The following is a 23,362-nucleotide window of genomic DNA, read 5'->3' on the forward strand; positions in this document are numbered from 1 at the left end:
CCGACACCTAAGGCGCAGCGCGGGCGGGGCGCGGGCGGGGGCGCGGGGCGGGGCCTGCCTTAAAGGTATAGGCCGCCGCTGCCCCCGCCCGCGCCCCGCCCGCGCCCGCATTGTTCTTCCGGAAAGCCTCCTGCCTCCCTCCGGGACCCCGCGCCCCGCGGGCCTCACCTACACGTCCCCGCGTCCCGGCTCGGGGTGCCGCCCGCCCGCTCCCCGGGAAGGGCTCCGCAGACACTCGCCGCCCCCGCGCCCAGCGGCCCCTGGGGATGAGAAGCAACTTTCCTAATGGAGTGTTCTCCAGGAACACATTAGACGCCATTAGGTACACGCTTTTCTGGTCCCTCTGGACACCGGGCGCGGCAGGTGACCTCCCGGGACCTAAGCCCAGCCCGGCGGCCGGCGTAGACGCGCACACCCAGTGTCCAGGACCTGCAACGCGCTGAACTAAAAGGGAGAATCCATCCACTTTCGTAATTAGAGAGAAAGAGTCCACGTAAGTTACAAAGTGTGCGCTACACCCAAGTTTTCCGGCAACCCCCAAAACCCTTTCTTCCCATCCGCATCAGAAGCTGGTTTAACCAGACTGCCAGCGAGGCCGGGCCGGGGGAAGTCCGACAGTACTTATGATATTTGCTGATTTTGACCATCCCTTTAACTTTATCGCATTTCTTTAAAGAAAATCTGTCTTGCCCTCACTTTATTGCTACTCCATCCCTCTTCCAAGATCAAAAGGTTTAGATCAAAGCCAAGATCAAACTCACTACTTTAAATAGAAGCAACTTTGCCATGGAGTATTTTACACAAAGAGGAGCTTCTTAATGGAGACATCAGAGTGGAAAACTTTATTTTATCCATTCGTTCCATATTCATAACTGGACTGCTTAACCTTACACTAACGATGCATGTCTATTCCCTAAAATAAACAACAGATCTGCTAAGCGGGGAATTCTTAACCCAGTGTTTGTGTTTCCAGGAACACACACACACACACACACACAAATCTGAGTCTTAAAAGGAATATACAGGATTATATTAACCGTTTTGTGTCATTAGCTAAGTACTACGAAATGCATTTTCATTTGCTAAAGGCTTTTTATATGCAATTTTTCAGCTATAAAAGAAATGCACAAAAACAGTCAATGCTTTGGAAATCTTGGGTGCACATGTATCTAAGCAGATTTTAAAAAATTAACAAATGACAAGGTGGATAATACAGAGCTCCTTAATTAAAAATGCAAAGGGAACTTTGAGCTAGTCAAGCTTCCATGCTACTAATAACATTCCAGAATCAATAGAAATCTATCTTGGCTGACTGTCCTTTTACTCAGTAGATTTTTTTTTTCTTAAGAGATCCTTGCCTTGCCGCTAGAAATGATGGGATGAACTGGTCAGTACTGATAAGTTAGAACAGTGGACTGTTAAGTGTACTCTTTGTTGAATTACAACGTTTTTTCAGCTTATTGTCTTAGAAGAAGTAAAAAACAAAATAAATTCCAACAATCTAGTAATAGAAATAGAGAAAATTACTGCAAATTAAATGTTACTCAGACTTCTATGAAAATCTGTTAGGGCTGGATGGTACTTGAAGGGGTTTTGTTTTGTTTTGTTTTAACCCCTTATAATTTTCATCTGGTTGTAGTCTCAAACACACACACACACACACACACACAGAGTTCTTAGTTCCATAAATCCCACTGAGCCACTGGAAAGACCTTGGGAACAGCGACCTGGAAACCCCTATGGTGCTGCATGGACACTTCTGCTTTCCTCCTACTTCCCAGCTTTCTAGCATAGGCTGAACAAAGGGGACGGTCTACTGCCACTCTGCTCTTGGAGTGCTTTGTCCAGTGGGAAGCAAAAGTTGGAATCCACTCTAACTTCCTCTAACGTGCCCCTCCGTTTGTCCCTTTGCTCCACCCCACAATCTGTTCTCCACAGAGGAGGCAGAATATTTACGAAGGATACTCCAATTATAGCGCTTTGCTTTACTGAGAACACTTTGCCTGCCTTGCCCTTCCTTGTCCTCTGGTTCTGACCTGAAAGAACATTCTGAAAGGTCTTTCCTCACTCTCCAGTCCTAACTGTGACACCCCACCCTCCTTTCTAATAGCATCCTGCCTGTATCCTTTCCAGTGATAATCTTTCAGAGTGCTTTAAAATTTTATTTTTAATCAAGGGGGTTGAACCCAGGAGTTCCCACTTGAGCTGTGGGCCCAGCGCCAAGAGTCTATTTTCTAGAGCAGCTTTAAGCTTCTAGAAAAAGTGAGCAGCAAGTAGTTATCCTTGTGCCTCAGCCCCTATGGATCTCCATGTTATTAACACCTGGCATCAGGCAAAATGCAGTGGTGGTACGTTTGTTACAGTGGAGTGCCCAGAGGTGATACATAATTACCAACTGAAGTCTGTGGCTTTCCTTGGGGTTCACTCTGTGCTGTGAATTACAGCTGTTTCTCAGTTAATTTAGGGAGTGTCTGTCTCCCTGACTGGGCTTCATGCTCCAGGAAGGAAGAGATCCTGGCTCTTTTGATGGTGACTTTCGTGCAGTCACTAAAAACTGTGCCTTCCACATAGTAGATGCTCAATAAATGTTGAAACAAGCAATGAAAGTAGAAAGGAACAAATGGCACCTGAAAGCTCAAGGAGGAGACTTAATATGCACACTTTCTGATTAATGCCTGTTTCACTGCTAAACTACCCTCATTTGTTAAGAGAGCATAGAATTGTGCATTTAAGAAAAAGGGTAGCTCTAAAATGACTTCAAAAAAGTAAAAACAGAAGTGAGACAGATTCTTATATAGTAATCACTAAAATTATATTCCAAATGGTGCTAGGAGCTAGATTTAATCTAGAAGGAAGGATTGACATCTTGCATGACCCTGGAAACCTATCAATATTTTTGATTGTGGTCAACACAATCTGAAGTTTCTTCTGTAGCCTCCCCACATCCTCCTTTCTTCATGGGTTCAAACCAATAACTGGAGGCTGGGAGAAATGGAGGAAGGTTTTAAATTTGGAATCCTCGTAGCATCTTTCAGAATGAGGGAGAAGCACTAAAGGCCATCTTTTAAAAACAGATGTTTTCTGTTTGGATTTTATCTTGTAGACTGCCTCAAGTTTAAAAAGGAAGCTCTGAGACCCTTTCTTGTCACAGCAGTTTATAAAAGCAGAAGACAATGTCAAAGGCTGAGGACTGTGTCATTGCTTTAAAAGAAAGGCATTTTTTGTAGGGAAAAATCTCAGTTTTCTTTTCTGTTTTTTTTTTTTTTTTGATTAACTTTTTCAGGGAAAGAGGAAGTTAGCTCCTTTCACTAGAAGAGTGCTAGTGGGAATCTGACATTGCTAACATGGCATGCGCTTCCACTTAGAAAACAGGGCTCAGAGGAGTGAAAGGCTTGTCTTCCTTCCCAGTCAACAGGAAGGCCTAGAGGGCAAACAGGGGAGCCCTTTAATTATCTCAAACAGCCTCACACAGCAAATTGCACCCCCCCAGGCAAAGCGGAGGGAAAGCCATCCACTCTCAGAAGCCAAAAGACCTTTGAATACCAAACAAGGTAGAGGGTTCCAGAAGCTTCCGGCACTTTCACTGCGGTCCTATCACCAACATATATTCTGGGTGAATTACACAGTAGGGACTGTGCCAGGCCTGGTGGCACACACTTGTTTTCTTGTGGTGATGGAAGCCAGGGCCTTCTGCAAGCAAGGCAAGTGCTTGTTCTACCTACCACAGAGCTACCCCAGTCTATGATGGCACACTTGTAATCCCAGCACTCAGGAAACCCAGCAGGGACCTAGGCAATTCTAGGGCTGCATAGTGAGACCCTGTCTCAAAAGAAAAAGAAAAAGGCAGGAGTCTGCACAGGTCTGAAAATTAAACTTTATTTATGTAGGGTGAGGGGCAGTACTGGGGTTTGAACTCAGGGCCTCACACTTGCTAGGCAGGCACTGTACCACTTGAGCCATGATCCCAGTGCTTTTTTGCTGAAGTTATTTTCAGCTAGGGCCTCACATTCTTGCCTGGGGCCAGCCTTAGACTTCAATCCTCCCACCTATGCCTCCTGCATAGCTGGGATCACAGGTATGTGATCTCACATCTGACTTTATTGATTGAGATGGGGGGGAGGTCTCACTAACTTTTTGCCCAGGCTCGCCTCAAACCCAATCCTCCCAATCTCTACCTCCTGAGTAACTGAGATTACAGATGTGCACCACTGAGCCTGGCAAATATTAAGTTTTGATTAAGCTGTAATAACAAGTACAGATTAACAGCAAAGTTATCAGATGCTTGTAACTTTAATTTTTTGTTTTTTGGTGGTACTGGTGTTTGAATTCACGACCTCAAGCTTGCTAGGTAGGCAGTCTACCACTTAGGCCACTCTGCCAGCCCTGTTTTATGTTGGGTATTTCGACACAGGGCCTCTCTAACTATTTACCCAGGCTGGCTTTGAACCGTGATCCTCCTGATCTCTGCCTCCTCAGTAGCTGGGATTACAGGCGTGAGCCACCGGCACCTGGCATGACTTTAAATTTTGTTCTAGTTTTTTTAAATGCAATATTCCTTTATGTTTGCTTTTTGGCTGATTTTAAAATTGTATGTCATTCATATCATTTCCCATTTTGCATCTGTGTGACAATGAAGACTAGTTTCTTTCTGAAGAGAATTTTGGCTCTGCCAAATGGCACTCCTAGTGGAAGTCCTTTTAAAGCATAATTTTCTGGAAAGGAAAAGGATCCCAGCTAGGTTGAGCTGACTGCTGAAGCTCAGGGCTGTGCAGTGGAGCTCACAGGATGTCCTCTCTACCATGGCCCCGAGCTCACCGCTGCTCACAAGCCTCTCAGACCCTGACTGAGGGAACAACACTCTCAATAATCAGTCCTTCATTCCCTGCTTTTTCTTTTCTTCTGTGCTGCAGGGGATTGAATCCAGGGCCTCGTGCATGCCAGGCAAGCTCTCCCAGCCCAGGTTCTTCCATTTCTTGACCCTGTCTGAGAAGCTGACGAAAGCTACTTGTGCTGTCAGTTCCCTAGGGGGGAATATAGCTCACAGACACAAACAGAGATGGACACACAGAAAGAAACACACACACACACACACACACACACACACACACACACACACACACACGTTCAGGAGCTTCACAGATTCTTTTACCGCCCAAACTCCTATCCTGGATACGATAAAATCTATTCCTGGATTAAACCAGACCACCATAAAGCTGGCTCTGGACTTCGTCTTTCGGGTACTCTGTGAACGTTCTCTTATCACATATAGGTTCTGGTAAGAAGCCATCATCCTTTATGGAGGTGCACTATAAGAAACAGCCTCATAAAACACACTGTGATGCTTTCCGAAAGGATGGCTCAGAGGGCTGTTCATTACATTAGCTAGTAATTTTCTGTGAGGGCCTACAGGAGAAGCTTCTCCCCAGTATCAACATCAGAACAGTTGGGCTAGGGCGACTGGTCTGTCTTCACTTCGCCAATACTGCACCTGACCCCTCTTCCCTCTTCCAGAAAGCTTTGTACTCTGGAATCCTCCTTGCTCAGGAAAGGGACTTCAAGGTGTGCTTACTGTACACTAATTTAATTCTTAGCCACTATTTTCAGGTTGCTTCACTTTGAGTTTAGTTCTGTTATGCTATGCTCATCTACTTTGGAAGCTTCCTTAAGTCCTCTTTGGACAAATGGATAGGTTATTCACTTAACAAACTTTGGGTACCTACTGTAAAACAGGGCACCAGATTTTTGTGCCAACAAGGAGTGAGACACCATCCCTGACCTCAAGAAATGCATGGGACAAGGCAGCATCATGTAAGGACCAAATGAATGGCTTCTCGGGGTTTGGAGCCACATTAGCTGTGTGGCCTTGCTAAGCCTCTCTTCTTGTAGAGTTCTGGAGATAAATGATGTCCATGACACACTTAGGGCAGGAAGTTCTAAGCCACTAGAATGAAGACTAGTGGCTTTACCACACTACTACAAGCTGGAGGGCAGGCCACAGAACCTTAGAACGAGAGCAGCCAGAAGCAGTTTACAAAGTGCTTCCCCCACAGACTGCTCGCCTGTGCCACAGAGTCCCACCTACAGACACTGAGTCTCAAAGCAGGACCTTTAATGTATCCCATGGCTTGCCTGTTAGGTAGTGCCCTTTCACACCAGCAGAATGGCATAGGGGCATCTCGAGTGACCATGTCACTTTAAAATATTTGTTCATTATGTGCATCCGCTCAACCCCACATAAAACACAGCCCACAAAATATAATCCCATACCATAAAAGAGACATTTTAGAAAGCAGATACTAGCATGTCCCTTCTCCACCTGTAAGACTGTGACTCTTCACAGGACTTTGACATTCATGGCCATCATAACCTTAAAGAGTTTTTCTCAGGTGAAATATAAAATCACATGTGCAGACTTCCACCCTCACCCTGATGGCTAATTAGAATCATGGTGTGTGGGAAGCGAGGCACAGACCCCATGCATGCTAGGGTGACCGCTTAGATTACCATCTCCAAGAGTGGGACCCGGCACTGGTCATTGTTAAGCCCTCCCCCAGGACTCCAACGTTGGCCAGCATTGGGAACCACTGGTTGGAGCCATCCTGATGATGCTCGTCTCTAATGGGTTATTACAAAGAAGTTGCAGTTGTTTGGAAGATGTCTAAATTTGAAGGCCAGTGACACAGATGAGGGCCACATTCAGTGCTCTATGATGACAAGTCCCTTGGCACATGGGCTGTTGAACTGATTCCTTTCCCAAAGCTTATGCTTCTAATAAACTCGGAGCTGTGAATTAAGCTGCACACAGACTTAAAATAAGTGAAGATTCCAGCACTTCCCAAAAGGATGAACAGACATTTCACCGTTTAGAGTCTTTTCTAAGTTTATGTTAATACAATCCTAGATCCTGAGTGAAAAGACCTCAGCTCCTAGACTTCAGGGAACCTGATTTTAGTGCTGACCTGAAATGCTATCAACACACAAGCAGTGCAGGAAATGTTCTAATTATACTGATGGCTTCCACCCATTTCCATGAAACAAACATTCTGCATTGGGAAGACTGCAGGAGAATCAGGAGACAGCACGCGCTGAGGGAAAAGACCGAGGCAGTGTACAAAAGGGACTCTGCCATTTAGGAAGCAACCCATGTTGACGTCCTTGAGTTGTGGGCAGCCTGCTCCAACCAAATGGCTCCCTTATTTAGAAACACACACACATGCATGCATGCTCTCAGGAAAATTGTTCTGACGAGATGCCTTCCCACAGGTATGAGCCAATAAGTGAACACACAAACATATCCACATCTGTGTACCTTCCTGTTACTTCCTAGGGTGGAGTGATTGTGGTGTCCAGAAATGTGTGCCTATGGACAGATCCATGCTCCACGGTACCTTTTCAGGAGGAGAGTGTCGCAACTTTTTGCACTCGGACTGGACTGCCTGTCATCTAGTTTCCAAATGAGCCCCAAGTAAGTCACAATTTGCAAGCAAGAAGAATGGGCCTGAGTCATACTCCCACTATTAAGAAGTAAACACATACACAGAGTAAGAAAAGTAGCATCCTCCACAATTTACATCTTTGGGGCGGGGTACAGGTAATGTACGGGAGAGAGCCATTTTCCAGAACATTTGTTCACCAAGCATTCACCTCCATACAGTGCTCCAGGAAAAGCATGGGAAGGGCAGACTTAATTGGCTGCTAATCTTTTTACTCCTCCTGTGACGTTTTCTCCCACAGTAGATTAAGTCTACTGGGTAGTGTTTAACACTACCCAGGCCCAGCTGTGTCCATATTAGGACAGCTCAGGCTCACATCTCTCTGAAAACAAGGGCCTGTCCTCCTTCTCCGTGCTGTCTCCCACCCCTGGCATGTGTAGGTGGGAGGGTGGGGGCTGGGGAATGTGAACTTGATCCAGCATTGATCAGCCAAGCAGCAAACTCATTCTTCTTCAGATACCAGACATAACTTCTTTCTACTAGGGATAAACCCAGCCATCCTGCACAGAGCACAGCTTTTGTGCTCACCAGTGTGATAGATGGAAAAGAGCTGCAAAGGACATGAGAGCTGTATTAAACTTATCATAAATACCTCTGACAGTCAAGATTTAAGAATCCATCAGTTAATTTACATTTATGGGAACGTCAGGATGTTAGACTCTATTGAACCTAACTCTCTTCTACTTATTTCTGACTTTTTAAAAAAAGTGATGCTGGGATCAAACCCAGGGCCGTGTGCATACAGGACAAGCGCTCTGCCATTGAGCTACCACCCCCCCACCCCCGCTCTGATTAATTTTAGAATTATGGGCCTTAATTTACAGTGCAAATATTACCAGCTGTTTTAGCTTTGCCTTCCAGGTGAGTGTTCCTTATTGCTGTTACCTTGTTCTCTGACGTTCAAGGTCACTGGAAATCAGACTAACATAAAACCAGACAAGCTGTTGCTGTCATAGTGCTGTCCTGTCAATGTGGCTTCACTGTCCTCTACACAGCCCCGGTGCGATGGGGGATATGCCGTTGAGAACTGAGACCTTGGCACCCCTGTCCTGGCCCGGTGGGTGTGAAGGTAACACAAGCTTATGCTGTGGTTAGCATGAAATATGAGGCAGTGTAGGAAGGATAAAGTATAGCAAAGCAGTCAACACCAATTCCCATCCTCCCTCCCCTGAGAGAAAAAAGCCTGCTGCTATCTCCAACCTAAGTAAAAACTTCCACAGGTTTCAAAATAACTGACTTGTGATATCATAGTAAAAAGCCTGACTTGACATCCTCATGGATGGGATGCCCTGAATGGAGCCCGCAGAGATATGGCCCATGTGAGCCACTGCCATCCAATGCTGGCTGGGCTGTGTGGGAAGCAAGTTCTCTTTCTCCTTTCTTCATATGTCTTACTGTAAAGGAGAATTAATAATTTCATCCCTAGTCCCATCTCACTCAAAACAACAAGCGAACTGTTGTTACAGGAAACCATACAATGAAGCCAGCCATGGTGGCACATGCCTATAATCCCAGCACTCAAGAAGTAGAGGCAAGTGGAAGCCTGGGCTGTATGGGGATATCCTGTCTCAAAACAAACAGATGAACAAAATCATGAAATGAAACTTGGTATTTCTACATTGCTCTCTGAATGTAGCACCATGAGCAGCAGTTAGTGGAAACCCTAACCATAGCCATGTGTGTTTGTGGCCAGTGTAATAATTAACATTCAGGTTCCTCATCTATAAAATGGGCATAATGATAAGGTTTATCTCCTAGGTTTCTCCTAGTTGTGACTAGAAGGACGGATGCACATTCCAGCTAGCACAAAGCCTACTCAATAAAATACAGGCTTGTGATTCAGAGTGTAAAGTGGGGTGCTCTACCAGTGAGGAGAAAGGGATTCAGTTAAAAAGTACAACTCTCTGGCTTAGTTACAAAAACAGCGACAGTGACAAGGAAAGACCTGTGAGAACTCTGCAGGAGTGGACTTTGGGCAGGGTCTTAAAGGGGAGTGCATCTTTGCTAGGCTGCAGAGTATGAAAAGTGACAGCATGCACCCTTGAGGGAGAAGGAAGGAGGACCACAGAGAGTGAGATGAAGCCCTCAGACATCAGGTGACTTCCCAATGGATCCTGTTATCACTTGCTGCCCCAGAGTCTCAGCCCTGAACTGTGATATATTGACTTTGGCCTCCCTGTCACGCATTTTCATGCCAATAAAGTTGCTGAAATTAAAGAAGAATTGAATTGTGAAGCTTTCTGGCATAAATAATCTTGTATTGTATAGTCAGGGCTAATAGCAACCAGGATGTCCTTAATGCACTTAAGAAAAACCATCTGATCTGTGCATCCCTCAGTGTGGTTTGAGAGTTCCCTCGGCCCTCAAAGGAAAGTATTTTTAGCATGTAGCACACTTTGTAACAGACATATAAATGCACCGAGAATATAATTTTAGGAGAGCATCTGGGTTTGATCAGCCCAGCCCCAAATGCGCTCTACTTCCCTGATGTAAGGAACGCTGCGATGTTTTGCTACAAAATATGCAGCAGTCACGGTGGCAATTTCTCATAAACGTTTCACTGCTGGCTCTGTTTGTTTTGTTTTTTAAGCAGTAAATACTCTAATGATTTAAATACAAAGCAGCATAAAAAATGAGGCTCCTTCTGGAACATTTGGGCCCCAGGTTTTCCCATCCTTCAAAAAGCAACCTGGAGCCCTGCGCCTTCCCTCCAGGGACACTTAACCAGCAGGCACAAATGAATATTTTGCTTGTTTTTATTCATATCTCAAAATGTATTTTTTGGGGGAGGTACTGGAATTTGAACCTAAGGCCCTGGGCTTGCTGCTGCAGGTGCTCTACCACTTGAACCATGCCTCTATCCCCTTTTGCTTTTGCTATTTTTCAATAGGGTCATATAGTTTTTGACTGTTGTCAGCCTAGGTACCAGGATCCTCCTACGAAGGCCTCCCATACAGCATGTCACCATGCCCAGCTTGTTGGTTAACTTTTTGCCCAGGCTGTGTTAAACCATGATCCTCCCAATCTCTGCCTCCCAAGTAGATGGGATTATAGGTATGAGCCTCTGAGCCTGCCCATCAAAATATGAATTAGAATTAACAGTTGCCCACTGTATACGTGTGTGGAATTATCAAAATGAAATTCCCTCTTGTGTGATAATTCAAAAATAAAAAAATTAAAAAGAAGTGACAGTGGCCACTTTCCAAGGACAAAGTGACCTTCGGTTGTAAGTGTTGTGCTCCTGGTTAGACGGGACGGAGTCACAAACAGGGCTGGCTCTCAGGAGGCCTCTCATGCAGCAGCCCTCCGGGGGACAGGAGGTAAGTGCACAAAGGACACTTGATTGTAAGATTGTAAGTCTATGAAATGCCTCGTGGGGAGAGAAACATAAAGCTCTCCCAGCACCACCCATGCCAAGGATGGCTTTAAACCTGAGGACAATTCAAGAGTCTGCGGACACAAAGGAAGACACATACAAAAAGTAAAGCCCAGCTTCCGTCCTCTCAGGTGACCAGGGACACCTGCAGCACAGGGGTCAGCGTGGTCCCCGGGCACAGCACACAGCATACAACAAGTGTGCCTGCCGCCGGGGTCACAGAGATCTGGCCTTGCTCCACTGGCTTCAGGCTTGCTCCTCTGAGGGCACCTGCGATGGAGATGACCCTTGATTCACAGCATGTGCTCTATGGATAGATACTATCAGCCAGGTATTTAATATTTTGAAAAGGTATCTGTGTAAATGAATAGCTCTGGACATGCAAGTTCAGAGTGAAAACCAAGGAGCAAAAATTGGGCTAACTGTTCCTCTCTTTCCATGAGATTACTTCATCACTTTGACAGGGGAAGGATGTGACCTTTCTCCCAGGGAGCTATCTCTCCAGGCAAAGCTGTGATCACCTGGTCATACTGTTAAGTTGCCACTCAGGTCTGTCCCTCCACCTAAAACCTCTGGTGGCTCCAGAACCTTGTGGGACCTCCTAGCATCACTTTCAAGTCCCTGTGTAATGCAGCTGAGCCTTGCCTTCACAGATCTGCTCTCCGTGAAAACCTGTGACTGTTAGCCTGTTCTTCACAGGGCAAAGATCATGCTCCAAACTGAAACCAAAACGTAATCACCTTGTGGATTTTACCATTATTTAAAAAATATATTCATACTTCTATCACTCAGGTGCAGAATGGCCTTGGCTGGTGTTATAGGGGACAGGGTGGGAGTTGAGTAGAGTTACATGACTGGGAGCCCCCCACCCCTCTTTCAGGGGATTCTGCTTCCCGAGTGCTCCCTGGGGCCTGGCCACCACCCACTGAGCCTCGATCAAGGTTCCGACACACTAATCAGCTTCCACCACTGAGATTTGGCTCTACATGATATGGTTCCCACATGCACACTCAGTTTTCCACCACCAAACCTTGGCTTTGTCGCTCTCCCTGCCATAATGGCCTTCTTCCCATGCCTACCTGTCCAAACCTCCCAATCTTCAGGACTAGCTTCAAATGCTTCCACAAATGGAAATGACCCCTCTCTTCTGACCAACACCATTAGAGCAGCTCTGCTCAGTGGGAATACACACAATACACGTGTGTCCTCATTAAAAAAAAGGAGGTAAGGGCAGAGATATGCACATGCAGAGGACAGACTACAGACAGATGCAGTGAGAAGGCAGCCAGCTGCAAGCCAAGGAGAGAGTCCTCAGGAGAAACTGCACCTGCCAACACCTTGATCTTGGACTCCCAGCCTTCAAAACCATGAGAAAATAAATCTCTGTTGTTGGTTAAGCCACCTCGCCTGTGGCATTTAATTATACAGCCCTCACAAACTAACATGAGTACTAAGCCATAGCTTTTGGCTCCAAGTGAGAAGGTTTGATAAACTCTCTCAGTGTCTCTTGTGACTGTGCTGAGTATGGCAATGGGAAGAGCCTGTGCAAAGGGCCAGGGGGCTGGTGATCAGTAGGTGATAGTCACAATTCTGAGGCCAGAGGACCCAGGGGCACATCTTCAAGTACCTCTGCAAGCCGCTCAGTCAACTTAGAATATGTGAGCTGAACAAAACGACAGTGAAGTTATCAGGAGCCCCAGGGCGTCCCACTTCTGACAACTGCTATAGTTAATGTAAGAGAATCAGAGAGCTTATGGTACATCCAGTTTGAAAAAACAAGCTTTTGGTGCAACTTGCAAAACATCCAGTCTCAGTTTTCTTGACTGAGCATTAAATGTAGAATTATTGTAAACACCTCTGAGGTTCAGTACCCTACGGCCCTCAAAGCTATGTGCTAACATTATACAGTTACTGACGAAAGCCTGACCGTTATTTTCCCGAGAAGGTGGCTGGCTTTCCCTGTGCCGAAAGCCTGGTGGCTACACCAAGGAGCCTCCTGCAGCCCATCTTCCCAGGCCTCCTGTTTCCTGACCACAGTGTCTTCCCAGTAACATGGGTTTCTACCATTTGCTCATGTGGCCTTTGGCTACTTGCAGGTGTTTGCTTGGAAAGACGAGGCAATTCCCCAGGATGACAAAATACATGCTGTTCTAAGTCCTGGGAGTTGGAGGCCACCTGGAAACGTGAGTGGATCTTACCATTTCCAGGACACATTGCGTGGATGGCCTGTTGACCATCTTCACTGTCCTTGCAGCCACTGCTGCCAGTGACGTTGGTTGGCTGCCGTAGAGCACTTCCTCCAAAGCAGCAGCGTAGGCACAGAACGGTGTGAGGTTCACCCACATTGGTTGGAAATGAGTTGCCTGGGAGCTGAGACTAAGAGCTGAAGCAAGGCTGGGATTAGGTCACTGCCTGGGAATGTGCACTGTGAGTCCTTTCTGTGCTGTCACAGAAAACTGAAGAGGGTCTGTGGATCTTACCCACATTCCACAAGGCATGACTTCAGGTAGATCTGGTCAGTGGGTGATTTTAAGGCGTTGTGCACTCAGTTTTTAATCTCACCAACAGCGTTAGAGCAGCTCTGCTCAGTGGGAATGCACACAAGCCACATGTGTCCCTTAAATTTTCTAGCTGCCACTTTTGTTTGTTTGGGTGGTTTTTGGTTTTTCTGAGATTGGGTCTTGCTATGTAGCCTAGGTTGACCTCAAACTGACAATCCTCCTGCCTCAGCCTCCTGAGAGCTGGGATACAGGTGTGTGCCACCACACCCAGGCTAGTTGCTGTCCTCAGAAAGAAATCACAGATAGAATCAACTTAATAATATGGTGTCTTGGGTATAAGTTGGCCTCTTGATATTTGTGGCACACTGGCTCCAGGACCTTGTGGACATCAAGTTCTGAGGATGCTTGAGTGCCTTATTAAAGTGGGGTAGCATTTGCTTAACCTAGGCACCCTCAATCCTTTCTATGTTATTTTAAACACCTGGTACAATGTATGTGCTGTGTAAATAGTTGTTGGGCTGCACTGCTTAAGAAATAACACCAAGAAAAAAGTCTGTATGTGGTTGCGTTCAGAAGCAATTTCTTTCTCTTTTACTGATTTCTTTTGGCAGTTCTGGGGGTTGAACTCAGGGCCTTGTGCTTGCTAGGCAGGTGCTCGACCACTTGAGCCACACCCAGCCTTTGTGTGTTGGATATGTTTGAGATAGGGTCTAGCTTTATGCTCGGCTAGCCTGCACTTCAATCCTACTTGTACTTCCCTGTGTAGTTGGGATGACAGGCACTTGTCACCACACCCAGCCATTGGCTGACATAGGGTCTCAGGAACTTTTTGCCCAGGCTCAAACAGTGACTGTCCTCACCTCTGCCTCCCAAGTAACTAGGGTTACAGATGTGAGACACCACATCTGGCAGAAGTAATTTCTTTTTTAAAAATATTTTAGATTCCTAATTGGTGGAATCTGAGGATGTGAAATCCATACACATGGAGCAGCTTTGTACATATTGGGCTGCAGTGCATCCAAAATATTCTGTGCTCAACAATGGAAAAACCTCCTCCCTCCCTTCTTCCCTCCCACCTTCTATTCCTTCCTTTTTCCCTCCTTCCTCCCTCCTTCCTCCTTCCTTCATTTCCTCCCTCCCTCCTTCATTCCTTCCCTCCTCCCCTCCACTCCCTCCCTCTCTCCTTCCCTCCCTCCCTCTCTCCTTCCCCCCCTTCCTTCCTTCCTTTTGAGGTACTGGGGTTTGAATTCAGGGCCTCATGCTTGCTACGAAGGTGCTCTATCTCTTGAGCCATGCCCAGCCCTTTTTGCTTTAGTTATTTTTCATGTAGGATCTAATGGGTTTTGCCCATGCTGGTCTGGACGGTAATACTCCTATGTGTGTCTTCCACATAGCTGGGGTACAGACGTGTACCACCACACTCAGCTTTTTTTGTTGAGATGAGGTCTCACTAATTTTTTGCCTGGGCTGGCCTCAAATAGAAATCATCCCTATCTCTGCCTCCTGAGGAGGATTACAGGTGTGAGCCACTGCACTCAGCACCACTGACTTTCTTTGTGCATGGCTCCTCAATCTGATGTATTTTCACATTCTATCTCAATTCAGATGCTAAACTTTAATCAGCAATGTTTGGATTGTTGTCTGTATTTCATAAAGTCCACAGTTGAAAAGAAGATTCATTCACATATCCAAGTTGTTTCAAACAAGAGCAGACTCCTGATTTTACATTTAAACAAATGAGGGTTGAATTTAAGGCTCAGCTGCTCAGGTATATTAGATATATTCATGTGTTTCACACCCGGCCATGGGTAGCTTGTGGCTACTGTACAGGACAAGACCCTGAGCACCCACTGTGTGCAAGGGCTGAAACAGCAAGTACCAGAAGGAGGAATCAGATACATACACCCAGTTCTGGAGTGTGACAGGACACATATGAGACACACACACACACACACAGAGGCAACGACACAGGGCAGGATGCGATGCCTGCTAAACAGAGAAAGGAAGAGAGAGTGCAAAGGATGGTGGTGACGCTCACAACCCCTGGGGACTGGCAGAGCTGAGAGCATGCCTTCTGGTGAGACACGAGGTGTAACAAGGTAGTTTTAGCCAGTAGTGCTGGTAGCACTGATCAGCAGGCCAAAGAATATTCAGAGTACAATGTCAGTGGAGAAAATGGCTCTAGTGAAAATGGAGTTGAGCTATAGCTTGGGAAGGCCACCTGACATTGATACAGCTTGGCTGCTAAAAGATGAATTAACTATTGCACTAGTCCAGTCAAAATACAATGAAAAAAATGATGAGATGTTGGAAAGGAAAGATGATCAGAAACTTGATTAAGTGTGCATGAGGACTTCAGGACCCGACAACTTAGGGAAGAAATCAAAGACAGGAGTCATGGGTGGTTCTGTACCAATTAAAGAAAGGAGTGCAGAAGGGAGGCTGCCTGGGGAAATGTTGTCTCTAGTGCATTTGTATATAAATGTTTTAAAACAAGATTGAAACATATGTGCATCTGGGATGAGGAAACCTCTGGCCAGGCTTGAAAAGAAATACAAATCTTTGGAGCTGACAAAATAATACAATGTACAACTTTCTCAGAAATAATATTTGGCTAGCTCTCCATACCCAGGGATTCTGAGTCCACAGAGTCAACCAGCAGTGGCTCTAAAATACTCAAAAAAAAGTGCCAGGCACTGGTGGCTCACACCTGTAATCCCGGCTACTTGGGAGGCTGAGATCTGGAGGATGACAGTTTGAGACCAGCCTAGGCGAATGGTTCTAGAGACCCCATCTTCAATATAACCAGAGCAAAATGGACTACAGTACAGGTGTGGCTCAAGTGGTAGAGCACCTGCTTTGTAAGCATGAAGCCCTGAGTTCAAACTCCAGACCCACCAAAAAATACACACACACACATATATTCAAAAAGAAATAAAGAAAAACTACACTGAGCATGTTGAAGGTTTTGTCCTTACCGTTACTTCTAGACAGCCAGTGTAACTGCTACTTATACAGCACTTGCAATGTAAATCACCCAGAGATTGAAGATATATGGGAGGGAGTGCGTGGGTGACAGGTACATACTAAGTCATTTTATGTAAGGGACTTTCTTTCTGTTTTGGTACACAAGGAGTCCTGTACCCAATCCCCTGGGACAGCAGTGGGGGAGGGGAGGCTGGGAAAACTGGGCTATGGTTTCCCATTGGGAAGCCACGACTGCTCTTCAGTTATACTAAGGAAAAAGCAAACTCTCGAGACATGTGCTCAAATGAAAAACTCCAGTGCGGATGATGGAATTCCAACTTTGTTTAAAAGGGACATACACCTACGTGCCTCATAGCACAAAGTGTGCGAACTGTGGTCAGGTGCGGGTATGTCGGGAGTGAGTGGACTGAAGGCAAGCAAGGGCCTTTATGTGTTATATTCTGCTATTGTTTCAACTTACTATACACAGCATAATATTTTTACTTTTAAAAAGGCAGAGCAAGGTCTGTCACAGGAAGGGTAAAATATGTAGGTGCATATTTAAAATAATAACCAAAAGGATGTATATTCAAAAAATCTGTTATTTCTCCTTTCTTCCTTACAAAAATCTTCAGATTCTAAAGTAAACATGTAATATTCCCATAATCAGAAAAACCATCGTGGAAGGAAACCACCACTCACTGAAGGCATAATCCATTCTGAGTCTCTTCCAAGACCATGTGTTATCTATTATCTGGGGTACAGGTGTTCCTGAAAGGGGTGGGTTGATCGCTTTTGCTCTGCAGGGCTTATGCTCACATCTGTTGCTGCTGAAGCCATTTCCATGTTTTTTCTTTTTCTTTTTTTTTTTTTTATGATTTCCATTCAGTGTGTCCACAAAGGAAAACTGAGGCACCACAAGGCAAGTCTTCCTGGGAGAAGACAAAAAGCCTCTGTGATCTGTGGAATGAAAACTTTACCAGAAGAACGTGGCTCTTTTGTCATGAATGACTTTGGTTTCTGGTGGACAGAAATTCTGAAGGAGAACAAAGAGCATGGGTGCCATTTCTGTGCTCAGGTTGTCATTCTGGGGCAGGCATGCTAGTAACTTTATATTATAATGATGGGGACAGAGAACAAGGTGTCCCATTCACTGCAAGGCCCCTGCAACTGGAGGGTCCTGGGCTCTTGCCGAGCCCTTCACTGAAGTAGAAACAAAAGAGACTCTCAAGGGTGTGGACTGGGCTGAGAGCTGGAGTCACTGCAGTCACACAAAGAAGGAATGCAAGGATGTGCCCCCGTTCTTCTCAGGGTGGCGGCGTGTGCTAAGCCAGGATCTTTCTGTCCAGTGCTGTTGTTACTGAATGGCTAAGCACCCAGGGAAATACCAGCTGGGCCTTAAAGACCACTGGAGGCCAGTCAGCCTCATGGCACCTAGGTGTTCTGACAGCAGGTCTCATCAGTTTCTGGTAATGATTCCCATCTATGCTATAAGCTGTCACTAATACAACTGGACCTTGGGAAAAAATATACAGCTCAGGCCTCTGCAAATCTGTCCCTCTGTAAGTCTTCCCCCTTTCAGTGAGAAGCAAAAGCCTCATGCTGGTGGCAAAACCCCTCCTCTTCAGGGGAGAAGACACAGCCTGCTGGAGTGAGGGTCATTCCCAGACCCACCACCCATCCGGGTGTGCTTGCTCTGGGCACGGGATTAAAGGCTCTTTCTCTCCTTTTTCCTCCCTGAAGGGAGGAACTGATGCAAATAACGGCCTTGTTGTTCCAGGCCAGGAAATTTGGGAGCTGGCTCTCAGAGCTCTGCACTCTTCCCAGCTTCCCAGCCACACCAAGAATGCCCGGGGGGGCCTTGTAATCGCCTGGATAGGCACACAGGCAGACAGCCTCAGAGAATGAAGTGCCCCACCCTGTCTACAACAGGAAGGGCAAGGCTTGGCCAGCCACATCCAGACAGACCTTCACTTGTTCTCCCTGGATTTTTGTACTCAGTGAGTGGCCGGGTTTGGAAGTCACCTTCACAGAAACCACAGGACCTCATAATACACACGCGTCACAAGCACCACCTCCCAGGCCTGGTTGCTGCCTCGTTTTGTTTCTTTTTTTGCTCCCAGAAAGACTAGGCCAAACAAATAACTTTTCACAGGTGACATGCATTCCTGAACTGAAGGGAGTGTCCCATGTCAGGAATGAGCCCCTGGCTGGGGGACAGACATTTACCCTGTGAGATGGGCAAGGACAAAGACATGAGTGGAGGGATGAAAAGTAACAGAGAACAGCCCCTCCTTCATCTCACGGGTCCCAGACAGACACTCCCGAGGGGAGCTCCCACAACCAGCCATGAAACCAGAAACGAGCAGGCCTGCTGTGCAGGTGCTCTGGGGCCGGCCCAGACTGAGAAAGCTCCAGGTGTGTGGGGTCCTTTGACTGCCCTGGTGCCAGGCTCTTGCAAGGGTCAGCTGTCCAGTAGGCCCCGGAAGCACAGCACCCTCACCCATAATACTAGAAGGGACATGCTAGACCAGGTGATTACCACAGGCTAGGGCTGGCCAGGAAAAGGTTTTTCCTTCGCTGCAGACTGAAAGGAAGGAGAGGGTGCAGTCTGCAGGGGGAGCGAGCCCAGGACCTGAGTCATCGGGTGTACAATGTAGACCAGCCTGAAGCAGAAGCCTCGCGCGTGCAGGGGAAGGAAGTTAAGGGGAACAGGAGCAAGGGAAGTAAGTGAGGAAACCATGAGTGCAACAAGGCAGAAGAAAGCCACAGCCAACCACCTCACCTGTTTGGCTGTGGCTACAGAGTAGAGCAGGAGGTCAGCCACTCCACCCACTAGGGCATTAAACTATTGCCTGCCAACTCCACCCACAATATACACCTCACTTGACACACAGTGCAAGGGCTACTGTCATATCCATCGCAGAACAGTTACTTGCACTGGTGGTCAGAGGCACACCCCACAACGGCAGGCTGAAAGGAAGGTGGGGGGAGAGCCCAGAATTTTCCTCACTTATGGATACTCTGGCTCGGTAAAGGCATTACTTTTATATACACATATTAAAAAGTTATCGTGCTGACCGACAAGCTAAACAGTAAGCTTGACTCTCCTAGAGCAGTTATCTTGGGGTACCTTAGGTATTCCAGAACTCTCAAGCCAGTCTTGGAAGATGTTTTCAACAGACAACTCTAACCTGTAGAAACAAAAGAACAGATAGGAAAGGGTTAAAAAGTGACAGAGCGCTTTTATAGAATGCTGCCCTGACTGACCTCCCAGGGAAGGAGCTGTCCTCTGGGTTAAAGTGTGGCAGGGACCTTCTCTGCAGTCAGAGGGGACACCTCCACGTGGGAAGCACGCACTCACAGGAACACGTAACAAGTGCTGCTACGACTATCCAAAGAACGTTTTGGTTGGGAAAACCATGGCAGGGAGGGTAAGGTATATTCCTAGACAGCAGACCTGGCTGATTCCTGGACAGCAGTGAGGCAAAATGAAATCTGAACATCATAGCAGCTAGGGCAGCAACCCGACACATGAGCCTGCAGTGAGCAAGCGGCAGCCATTGTGGTCAGACCACAGAGTGGCAGATGCATGGAATGGATGGTTTCCACAGTCTGTTTTCCAAAAAGCCCCTGTCAGATCTGCTTGATGTGAGGCATTCTGATTGTCTGTTATGTCAGCTGAAATTCCTTTGCTTACATGACCTGTTGACTTGTCTGGTCCTTAAGATGACTAAGTATCCAATATACTTGGGGCCAACAGACCTCAGGATGCATTCTCCTGCCTTCCCTGGCTAACTCAGCTTACTAAGCACACCTGTTTCCTTCCACTACCTTCAATACAATTCCTCCTCATGACAGTATCTCTGCTTTTACAAAGGCATCCTGGTCCCCCTCTCAGGTGAAGCAAGGTTTCCCAAGTGTAGGAAACACCCATCAAACTCCAGATCCTGTGTGTCACAGCATCGAGCACACTTTGCCACTGCAACTTATTTAGTTATGTGACTTTTGCTGTCTCCTGACAGGATGGAAGCCACCTGAGATTCAGTCCCTATACATACAACAGTTCCTGGTATGCAAAAGGATCCCTTGTGGATACTTTTGATTTGAACGAATGAAAACACATTACACAAAGACTACTCCTTTTAAGGGTAAGACTGGTTTTTCCCAGTAAGATACTTCCAAGTTGTTAAGCACTGAATATTTTTAAATTTTGCAGATTAAATACATACCTCTCCCCTTTTGGAATTGTACAAGTTGTGGAAAGTACAGTGTTATCTGTAATGTTCAGGGCTAGAAAGCCAAGTGCACCCTTCCCTGCCCGCCATGGGTGGTGTGGGTAGCAGGGAGGGACAGTGGGAGGGAAGGAAGGAAGGAGGGAGGGAAGGTGGGAAGGAAGGGAGAGAGGGAGAGAGGGAGAGAGGGAGGGAGGGAGGGAAGGAGGAAGGGAGAGAGGGAGGGAGGGAGGGAAGGAGGAAGGGAGAGAGGGAGGGAGTGGTTTGGGAGGAGCTGACTGACTTTCTGTTCCTTTTCTTTCTCCCATGGCAAGACAAAAGTAACAGATGCTCCAGGAGGCAACTACTGCTACTTGAAAATAGGAAATCTAGGGTGAGGGAGAGAAAGGGATGCCAAGAAAGGGTCTGGATTCACATGGCTGATCATGTTCTCCTATGAGACAACCAGACAGAAGGCACAGGAGGACAGAGGGACAATGACTACCTCTCCACATCCACCCCGTCCCCAGAACCAATGGAATTCCTGGACGTGCCTCTTGGGAAAGCTAAGTGTCACCATCATGGGCTGTCCCACTACTTACTTATTGTCATTTAAGCAGTGCCAGTCTCTGTGCAAGCAGAAGTGTATGTGTGTGCACACTCAAGTGGGTATGCGGTTGTCGGCATGTGTGTGTTCATGTGGTGGAGACAGGGAGACTTGAAGAGAGAAGACAGCTCTCCCAGCACTTCAGGAAGGTGGGGGAGAGCCGGAAATGCCTTCCCTCAGTGAGCACAGCTGATCTGCCAGGACAGAGTGAGGCTGACTGGCCACGCAGGGAGAAGCCCCACTGAAGAAGGCCATTGAGGACAAAGAGTCCCTACCCCCAGTCAGGATGGGCATGCTGGAAAGTACTGAGCCACCACCCTGCCCAAGCCCTGGGCTGCTCTGGGGAAAGGGCAGGGACTTCATCCCACCACCAGATGAGGTGTCCTCCCCATGGCGTATGCAGTGACAGATGGGGGCAGGGAGTAGTCTACATTTGTTCCAAACAAGAACAGGCCTTCAAGTTAGTAGTCTTGTCTTCCATGCAAAGTATAAAAATTGGTCTTACCTGCCAGTGTCACAAATTTCACTTGAAAATAAAGCACTATCAAGTTTCCTTAGACACAGGTATGAAAATATCCTTTACTGGTAGGAGACCAGATAGGAGTCTAGACAGAGAAGGACACTCCTGTGGGTAAAACTCGTGTCACCCATCCCAGTCACCCTCAGGAAAGCCAGGGAGGCCAACTTCTGAGCTGAGATTTGCTGTGTGTGGTGGGTCAGGAAAACGGGTCTCCTGAAGCCTCCATAACCCAGGAGAAAGAGGCCAGGCTCAGAATGGATATAGAAGGAGTAGGAGTGAGGATCAAAGGGACAGGCACACTGGGCCATGAGGGAGGTGAGGGGAACCGGGATTAAATGTTCTGAAGAAGAGATATCTGAGGAGTGACAAAGTTGAGTGATTTTACAAAAGAAGGCCAACAATTGTTGTGCATCGCACAGAGGAGAGGATATGAGGACAGGAACATAAATTCCTTAGGGGAATTTTCACTTAAAGACACTCCTCTAAGAGGAACGAGGAGGGCTGGGAATGAGACCTGCAATGTTGTTGAGGGAGGTCCAGAGCCCTCGCCAGCAACAGCCAAGACAGGCCAACCTCTCTGTGAGGCAAACACCCAGTGGAAGCCTATAGGGGCCTGTGCTGTGGAGAGCTGAGGAGGGAAAACCCAGGGAATGAGGGACACACACAGACAAGGGCTCTGCGGGGTGGAGGAGGACCTGCTTCAGGTGGGACAGAGGAAGGAGGACAGCGCAAGGAGCATTAGGAGGGACTCCTACAGGAGGCCACACGCAGAATGTGTCACAGAGGAAGGCTGAGGCAGGACAGTAGAAATGGAAGGAAGGCACAAACAAGGCAAGGAGAGCAGAAGCGAGACATCCCTGAGCCAGGGTGCAGAGACATGGGGTAAGGAGGCACACGATGGGGTGACTGTGGAATAAGGGCAGGACAATTCAGACAGGGAAGGATAATGGAGGAAGAGGCCAGAGGCAGGGAGACCGCACGGGAGGCTGCTACCGAATGTGTTTAATTATATACTAAACACAATTAATTATAAATATATATATATATATATATATATATTTTTTTTTTTTTTTTTAAATAGGGTCTCACTGTGTAGCCCAGGACGGGCTTGAATCTTTTCTCCTGCCTCAGTCCCCCGGAGAACTGGGATTACAGGTATGAATCACACCCTCATGTTGAACATACTTAGCTGGCTGTGGAGTGTGGGGAGGATACAGAAGGCAGCACTGGCTCACATCTGTCGGAGACTGGAAGGTAGCATGTGGACCACCAACCCGTCCACCTTTGCAGGACAACTTCCGGAGGAAACATGTGGCTGCATATAATCGGCCTGGGCCACAGTCTGTCCCCCTCTGAAGGTTTGTTCATGGGCAAGTAGTAAGGCAAATTCTGCTCTGCCATATTTAGTACTGCGTACACACACAGATTACTACACAGAGGCACTAAAACAAATCAAAAGTCCTCTTACCCATCGCTAACTAATGTTTACTGAGCAGGTATTCACTCTCTACCAGACATTACAGACAAAATCTCTTCTAAGCTTTACCATAACTGTGCAAGACCTGTATCATTCTCACCATCTTAGCGCTGAACAAGTAAAAGTTCTGAGAGGTTGAGGAACTTATCCAAGGCTACACAGATGCTACTTGAAGAGCCAGGATTCAGAGCTAATGCTGCCTATGAA

General features: G+C 46.8%; 1 protein-coding gene and 1 long non-coding RNA gene across 21 annotated transcripts in view; one reads left to right on the forward strand and one right to left on the reverse strand.

Moving 5' to 3' along the window:
* The window catches only part of Aopep (aminopeptidase O (putative)), a 293,876-nt gene that overhangs the window by 69,992 nt on the left and 200,522 nt on the right, over window positions 1-23,362 (reverse strand). For 13 of the 20 annotated variants that reach the window (XR_012440576.1, XR_012440577.1, XM_074052594.1 and 10 more), the window contains exon 11: window positions 19,471-19,531. Coding sequence is in view for 14 of the 20 variants with exons in the window: in XM_074052594.1 (XP_073908695.1) it covers window positions 19,471-19,531 (61 nt within the window). In the remaining 6 variants the exon portion in view is untranslated. Of the gene's footprint in view, window positions 1-168; window positions 261-4,351; window positions 8,044-19,470; window positions 19,532-23,362 lie in introns of those variants that run through there. The other 7 variants (XR_012440580.1, XR_012440575.1, XR_012440579.1 and 4 more) reach the window with 2 other exon arrangements.
* On the forward strand, window positions 113-22,657 carry LOC141415597 (uncharacterized). The gene is made up of 4 exons (XR_012440581.1): window positions 113-493; window positions 7,328-7,465; window positions 20,363-20,488; window positions 20,887-22,657. It is a non-coding gene; the product is annotated as an uncharacterized lncRNA (long non-coding RNA).

Source organism: Castor canadensis, chromosome 13, assembly GCF_047511655.1.
Source record: "Castor canadensis chromosome 13, mCasCan1.hap1v2, whole genome shotgun sequence".
NCBI classification, from domain to species: Eukaryota; Metazoa; Chordata; class Mammalia; order Rodentia; family Castoridae; genus Castor; species Castor canadensis.